Here is an 8551-nt window from a genome sequence, read left to right as displayed (position 1 = left end):
TATTGTAGTGTGTGTTACAAACCTTTGTGGACAATGGAAAACTGACCCGATTCAAAAATATGCTTCGATCGTCCATTTGGGACGATGGGTAATAACAGAAAAATACAAACTCTATCATACAAAAGTACAAAGGTTGGGATGTGCAAACCTTTTATATTCTATGTCCGACTTTTTTACTACCGCAGCAAAGGGTCATTTTAAATTGCACCAACAAGGAACACAACATGTATACATTGAGCATATTTTGTATTCAGCGTAATTTCTGTCACACTATGATACATATTTACAACAGATTAAATTTAAGACTTAATATTTCTGGTACAATACTTAGGCAGACTACATCAATGTGTTTGCAAAATTTTGTATACAACATCTGTAAGCGTAGCACAGCCGTCAAAATTAGCAGACAAATTTTCGAGGCGGTCGCATCGGGACCACAGCAAGCACATGGCTCCGAAGGAAAGTTTATTTATTACGTTGACACTGTCGACGGACGGCAGTCATCCGACCGAATTCTCCAACTCGCGGCGTATTCTTAAAGTATGGATGCACTGAACGTACAGTAGGACAAATATCTTTGGTAATGTTTACATCTTAATGGTAGAAGGCACGAACAATATACAGTACGTTGAAAATAAGAGTCTCGGTCTCCGTCGGCGCGTTGCAAAAGTTTTTTTGTCCCCCACCGCACCCCACCACAGCACAACACAGCACTCCTTACACGCCGTCCATCTTGTGTTCCAGCACGCTCCCAGCCGTGAGAAGGCACACAGATATTCTAGCCGCAAACAGCCAGAGTGGAGGGCTTGTAAGATAATAGCGGCAAGTTGCTCCTTATCAGTGAGAAGATGAAAGAAACAGGAAGGAATAATGTTTTTATCCTCGAAGAGAAGAACGACGTAATTTTGTTGGACAACTGATCTTGTCACAGACTAAAGGTAGAAAGTGATGTCCACCAGCTGCCGTAATCTTTGCATTTGAATTGCTTCCTATTCAATTCTATATCCTCAGTCCAGTGTGATCTTCCAATCACTTTGTTTACACAAGGCAAAACGTGATCACAGTAGCATTACTAAGTGATAGGAACGAAGAGAGTCGTGTTATCCACTGTGGAAGGCACTAGTCCATCTTATTTGAGGGAACTAATAAGCTCCAAGGAACATGTCAAGTGATGCTAGTGAGTGAAGATATCGATAAATACACAGAATTGTTTTACTTAAATTGTCGTTCTTGCAGGTAATAGTTTTTTTTCCTTCTAGAATCTGGATCATACTATCACGCTGCAGAAATGTTCCTCATATGAAAAAACAGACAACAGTAATGTTATTTGAAGAAGATCATTGTTAGCCACAGTGGAAAACAAAATTCCAGCTCCTCTTTCTAGACTCATTGTTATTATAATATCTGACGATGTAATGAACGCTCTTAGCGCACAATATCGAAATGTGTGGTCCTCATAGATAGTTTCTTTACTTTAAAATACTATATTCTCTTTCCAAAGCCATATTTGACTCTCGCTATTCACAGAGAACCAAATGGATGACAGTGGTGTTACATCGTGATCAAGAGCATTGAGTGATGTCAGCCACAGAGTAAGGCATAGTTCGATTTCCGAAAGCATACACTGGGAACTGGAGGAGCTGAGGGCATCAGGCCTTGATCGTGGGGAACTGGAAGAGCTGGCGGTATCAAACCTCAGACGTCCATCTCGTAAAAGAGAAATGGAAATCTGGAAGAGGTACGGCTATCAGTCCTCTAGTGTCGATCTGGGTAAGCCGAAACGGAACACCGAAAGATCTGAGGGTATCAGTCCTTAGGAGTCAGTCTGGGAGTGCAGAACTGGGTTGTAACAGCTGAGGGTATCACTGCTGGAACGTCCACGTCCAGCCTGCAGAGCCTGCGGTGCGGCGTGCTGGTGGGAGGGCCGGCGGTCACGGCGAGTGCAGCGCCAGGTCGAGGCGCTGCGCAGACGCTTCCAGCGGGCCGAGGGGTGGTCGTCAGTAGGCGGTGGCGGCGCCGTGGTGGTGGTGATGGTGGTGGTGGTGCATCATGGGGTGGTGGCCCAGGTGGTGGCTCAGCTGGCTGACCGGCGAGTGGTCGTTGCTGGGCGGCGTCGGCATGCTCTGGCACACGTACCACTCGGACAGGTTGGTCGCGCCAGCCTGCCAGAACAAGAAAAACCGCTCCTGTCACTACCGCTAATTGTTCTCTGCGCAACCACAGCTTAATTTATCCATAGTTTTTCAAAATTTTGTGGTGAAATATTCCAAAAAATTAGAGTCCGCTTATAGCTGCCGATCGTCATTTATTGTGAGATCAAGGTTCAACCGGTTTCGCAGTAATGAGCTCCATCTTCACGTTCAATTGGCTGGAATACATTATTTTACTAAAGTAATGCGATCCCCAACGATCTACAGGGCACATATCCTGGCAACATCAAACACGATCGATATTGAAAGAACCATCTGTTACCTTAGATAATTACGTGTCATCACTGAGGGATATACTAATTTGGACCGGTGTTGAATTCCTCATGATACTATATTAGTTTTCTCTATGATTTACTAACGGCTGCGTCTGCACGCGATGTCATCATTTCCTCATCGCAGCCGACATAGCTGCTTCTCTAAGTAACATCAGGAATTCAACACTGGCCCAAATTAGTACGACTCGTAATTATTTAAGATTGTTGATGCATCTTTCAACATCCACTATCAAGAAATGTGCCTTTTAGAGCGTTGGGAGATCGTACTGGTTTTATAGCATATGTAATCCAGCGAAATTAACCTCAAGATGAGAATCATTATCGCGAAATCAGTTGAACCTCGACGTCACAACACGTGAGGTTTGGCAGCTACTAGCGGACTCTACAATTTTTTTTAGAAGATTTTACCACAAAATTTTTTTAAAAGACTTTTTAACTAAAAAGTACTGTAAAAGCGACCACAATTCATCTACGAGATCAGACTAACAATATCAAATGGTGAAGATGATGATTATGGGTTTAAAGGTACTAAACTACTTCGATATCACTCCCTCGATTCACAGAAAAATGACTTAAAAGGATATGAAATGCTGAAAGGAGAATTTTCAGCTCCAGGGTCTGTAACCATGTCATTGTTATTGAAAATACTTTAGTCACATAGTTATAAGTGAGATAAAATCCACACACCTAGAAACTGTAGTAGGTCACTGAAGCAAAAACCAAGAAGGGTCACCATACTCTGTACAACGAAAATGGGGCGAGAAATGCGATGGTGTGAGAAAATGCGGTCTGTAAGGACTAGATAAATAAAATACATTCATAAAAATTCAATAACGTACGACAGTGCAGAGGGAGAACGTAGCATGAAGCCACTATGGGCACATTCCCCAGTGAGTGGAATCCCCCCCCCCCCCCAACCAACCCTGACAACGAACGGAGAGACCCATTACATTTTTTTAAAATTTTGTTGTTGTTGATAGAATCAGCTTTCCCTCAGGAAACTTCTAACCTGTCGTCCCAAAGTATCTGAGGTAGTTAAGTAAACAGGTTGACTGCTAGTCTCAGATCATGCAGCAGAGCACGTTCTGCGAGAATATGGGCGACCGTGAGATGACTAACACAGCTCCACTGAGGGGAATCCCCTTGAAGCAAAAGGTACTCGTGGACAAGCCTGGTGTGACCTACACGCAGTCTCGGCAAAGTACAATGGCGAGGATAGCCAAAGGATAGAAAGGACTTCTAAGAAGATAAAGAGCATACTGTAACCGGTTGTGTTCGGCTTCTTCGAGACGATTTGCAGCCTTCATGTTCATAAAGAACGATGCAACTTTTATGGATAACAATGTACCATGTCACCGGGCCACAACTGTTCGCGGTTGGTTTCCAGAACATTTTGGTCAGTTAGAGCGAATGATTTGGCCACCCAGATAGCTCGAAATGAATCCTATCGAACATTCATGGGACGTAACCGAGAGGTCAGTTCATGCACAAGATCCTGCAGTGGAAACACTTTCGCAATTAGGGACGGCTATAGAGACAGCATGGCTCAACATTTCTGCAGGTGACTTGCAGTGACTTGTCGAGTTCATACCACGGTGATCTGCTGCACTACGCCGGGCAAAAGGTGGTCCGACACGATGTTAAGAGGTATCCCATGACTTGTGTCACCTCAGTCCCTTACACGTATGTGGACAGCGCACATCTGTAGTAAAAGTTTCATACTCCTGTAGTCAGTTGATAGCTGGAACTCAAGGTCCTATTGATGGGGGTGTACTTGTCTTTGTTGTTAAGTCTATAGGATCAGTTAAAAAGACTGTGGCTCACACCACATAAGATAAACAGGTACACCAGAACAGCAAACTTATAAAACGCCACAGCAGCTGCAAGGTACTGAAAACAAACTTCATCTTTGCGCAGTGAAGTCTGGAAACTAGATAACTCATGTAACAGAAATATCTATTCTGCTCCTTCGACACAATGGCCGAAAACTGCTTTTCTCCTTGAAGTACTCGAATGAAGAGGAAGCACAAGAACCACCAGAAGAATCAACAAACATACCTCAGACAGTCTTTACTACTAGTCATGGCCAAATTAGCTACAGAATAACCGGACTGATTGTCCAGTGTGCCTCTGGTAAGTTATGGCCCATTACAAATAAATTTTCCAGTAACTGATTTTTGTATTTTACGAATACGAATGTATTATATAGTATTCAAAAAATGGCTCTGAGCACTATGGGACTTAACATCTGAAGTTATCAGTCCCCTAGAACTTAAAACTACTTAAACCTAACTAACCTAAGGACATCACACACATCCATGCCCGAGGCAGGATTCGAACCTGCGACCGTAGCAGTCGCGCGGTTCCAAACTGAAGCGCCTAGAACATCTCAGCCACCGTGGCCGGCTATTATATAGTATACAATTCGTGTTAAAATCAAAACTCGGAGGTTGGTTTGAACACAACAGTGATTTTCTAGTCATGGTCATCTCCAAATGAGTCTCCATTTTATACCATCCCTACTTCGGCCATCATCACTAATATGGCAACACAAATATCAAAATTCATCTACTAGTTTTACCGTCTCGTTTCCCAATATAGTTACCCCAGCATCACCTTATTTAACTGGACTACATTCCTGTATCCTTGTTTTGCTTTTGTTCGTGTTCATCTTTTATGATGCTTGCAAGACGCATTCGTCTCAGCTGCTCTTCCAAGTCCTCAAATCCTTGCTGCCTCTGACAGAATTACAAAGTCATTGGCAAACCTCAAACTTTTTGTTTTAATTCCTATAGCAATGTTTTTTTTTCCTTTTTTCTTTTCTTTTCTCTATCGGTGTACCAATGAACAACATTGGGGATAGGCTACAACCCTGTCTCACTCCCTTCTCAACCACTGCTTCTCTTTCATGCCTCTCGACTTTCTTACTGAAGTCTAGTTTCCCTATAAGCCGTATATAGCTTTTGGCTCCGTGTATTTAACCATGCTGCCTTCGGAATATCAAAGAGCGTATTCCATTCAACATTGACAAAAGCTTTCTCTAACTCTATAATTGCAATAAACAGAGGGTTGGCCATACATTGCAGCTTCATGCCCTCGCGGTACCAACACAGCAAAGGTCATGTTGGTTTAGGTCTCACTACAGTAAGCAGATTCAAATGTATTTAGGTTGCAGCAATTACTCGGAGATGAAGAGGCTAGTACAGCTTAGGCTAGAGTGTAGAGCTGCATCAAACCACTCTTCAGAATGACAACAACAACTTTGTCAACTCGTACATGTAGCCCCACTCCGCCCCATTGCGCTGCCTGCCCATGGCAGAGATATCCGCGCCTAGCCCACACTACACAGTGTACGGCGACTTACGTGCTGCTGCTGGGGCGGGTGCGGCGGCGGCGGCTGGGGGTGGTCCGGCGAGGGCGGGCCCGCCCCCGCGGACGCGGCCGAGCCGGACGAGTTGGAGTCGTCGCCGTCGGCGGCGGCGTCGTCGTCGCTGTCGTAGGCGGGGTGGCCCGGCGGCGGGCTCTTGCAGCCGTGCACCTTCATGTGCTTCCGCAGCGACGACGGGTGCGTGTAGCTCTTGTCGCAGCCCGCCACGCGGCAGTTGTACGGCTTGTCCGACGTGTGCACATGCGAGTGCTTCTTGCGGTCCGAGCTGTTGGCGAAGCGCCGGTCGCAGCCTTCGAACTCGCACTTGAACGGCTTCTCGCCTGAAACAAAAGCACCGGCAACCCGCTCAGCCCACCTGCTGCCAATCGTCGAGATACGCACGGTGCCGCCCAAGGTCCAAAATTGGCTCTGAGCACTATGGGACTTAACTTCTGAGGTCATCAGTCCCCTAGAACTTAGAACTACTTAAACCTAACTAACCTAAGGACATCACACATATCCGCCCGAGGGAGGATTCGAATATGCGACCGTAGCGGTCGCGCGGTTCCAGACTGAAGCGCCTAGAACCGCTCGGCCACACCGGCCGGCTGCCGCCAAGGTCAAGGTGGCAGTTACATCAAACACACACGAGACACAAGACCACAGCAGCAGAATCAAAGCCGAGTGCTCGGTCCAGCCCGGTACGTTGTAGACTTTACTAGGCTGAATATTAAACAGGTGTAGCAGCTTCGGGAAATCAGCTCTGGACAGAAAAGGAAGAACAAAATTCTTCGTATAAACATATGTCCAGGAAAATACATGGAGTCAGCAACGAGACAATTAGTACTGTTATATCATACAGCAGGGGTTTCCAACAAAATTTTCTCGAGGACCCCCTCATCGAGCATGATTGGCACAGTGTCATATCACAATATCAGGTACCTAAAAAAGCCAAATTAAGAGTCTTTTTTTACGTTTTCTAGTTTTGGTACTTAGAGAAAACATTGACATATTCATTATTGAAAAAATATTGAGCGGCCAAAACAAAAAGTCTGTTATCATACGAAATATATTTAATATATTTTTTATTCTAATACCATCTTGCGGACCCCTCTGGCATAGCTCGCAGACCCCTGGGGGTCCGCGGACCACCTGTTGGGAACCACTGCATACAGTATTAATTAATTCCATGTTACACACAATGTTCAAAGTAGCCGACACGAAATGAAATGCAAGCATTCAGAAGCTGCACGATAGATTGCCTTAAAATTTAGAATCTTTCAGGCTGCAGCGTGTTAAGAGTTACGAGCTTACAGTGACACGCTTCACAAGAGTTTTCATGACGGTAACCCGTTTCCAGTCTATACCCACCGAAGTCAAAACCGTAACCTACTCGTCCTCTCAGCCGGATGGAGTAGATGTCGTTGAAGAGTTGACGAACAATGGTAGTACATAACTTACCGGCCGTTCATGCACCTGTGTTTACACATACGTGTTCAAACTTTTAAAATATAAAACTGAACGAAGACTCCAATAGTCAGAAATATCTGTATTTACTGAAGTCGATTAGAGACTCACACAACCGGTTTAGCAACTTTTAAGTTGCGTCTTCTAGCGTGTATAATGCTTTTCATATGATACTGCGAGCTATTACAGAACGCCGCAGAGTAACAGCTGGCGTAGTCAGACAAATTGTCAGCCACCTTCAAATGGTAAAAACCCTCATCAATGATGAATGCCAGTCTGTGTTAGAATTAAGATGGACTGTCATCACTTAACCGATGAAAGTGTAAGTAGGCTGTTTAGGTTCTTATATTGGTAACGCCGCCGCCACGTAGCGCTCTCTGTATGAAAATCACTGGCTGTGCTGTGTGCAGTCTGTGGCTCTAGTTTGCATTGTTGTCTGCCATTGTAGTGTTGGGCAGCTGGACGTGAACAGAGCGTAGCGTTGCGCAGTTGGAGGTGAGCCGCCAGCAGTGGTGGATGTGGGGAGAGACATGGCGGAGTTTTGAAATTTGTAATACTGGATATTATGAACTGCTATGTATATTATGATTTTTCAACACTATTAAGGTAAATACATTGTTTGTTCTCTATCAAAATCTTTCATTTACTAACTATGCCTATCAGTAGTTAGTGCCTTCCGTAGTTTGAATCTTTTATTTAGCTGGCAGTGGTGGCGCTCGCTGTATTGCAGTAGTTCGAGTAACGAAGATTTTTGTGAGGTAAGTGATATGTGAAAGGTATAGGTTAATGTTAGTCAAGGCCACTCTTTTGTAGGGATTATTGAAAGTCAGATTGCGTTGCGCTAAAAATTCGTGTGTCAGTATAAGCACAGTCTTGTATAATTGTTCTAAGGGGACGTTTCAAAAGTACGCTCCTGTGGGCCTTTCTAAAGCAACAGACGGTGGCCTTTGTAAATGTTATCCAGGGCCGGCCGGAGTGGCCTAGCGGTTCTGGTGACTGATACGTTCGCAGGTTCGAATCCTGCCTCGGGCATTGATGTGTGTGATGTCCTTGGGTTAGTTAGGTTTAAGTAGTTCTAAGTTCTAGGGGACTGATGACCTCAGCAGTACCATGGAGTTCAGAGCCTTTTTTTTTTTTTTGTTATCCAGGAAAAAGTTGTTTACGAACAGCATCGTCTGTTGCTTGACATAGGCCCACTTAAACATATTTTAATCGGCTACGTGATGAGAGTC

General features: G+C 44.6%; 1 protein-coding gene across 1 annotated transcript in view; it reads right to left on the bottom strand.

Annotated features, from left to right (window-relative positions):
* Positions 1-1874: 1874 nt before the first annotated feature.
* The window catches only part of LOC126163068 (zinc finger protein ZIC 1-like), a 262917-nt gene continuing 256240 nt past the window's right edge, over positions 1875-8551 (bottom strand). Inside the window, exons 2-3 of the mRNA XM_049919974.1 lie at positions 5850-6193; positions 1875-2162 (exon numbers count right to left, since the gene is read on the bottom strand). Coding sequence (XP_049775931.1) covers positions 1998-2162; positions 5850-6193 — 509 coding nt within the window. The 3' untranslated portion in view covers positions 1875-1997. The remainder of the gene's footprint in view (positions 2163-5849; positions 6194-8551) is intronic.

Source organism: Schistocerca cancellata, chromosome 2, assembly GCF_023864275.1.
Source record: "Schistocerca cancellata isolate TAMUIC-IGC-003103 chromosome 2, iqSchCanc2.1, whole genome shotgun sequence".
Lineage (NCBI taxonomy): Eukaryota > Metazoa > Arthropoda > Insecta > Orthoptera > Acrididae > Schistocerca > Schistocerca cancellata.
Note: the sequence above shows the minus strand (reverse complement) of the source record. Positions and strands in the feature narration are given on the sequence as shown.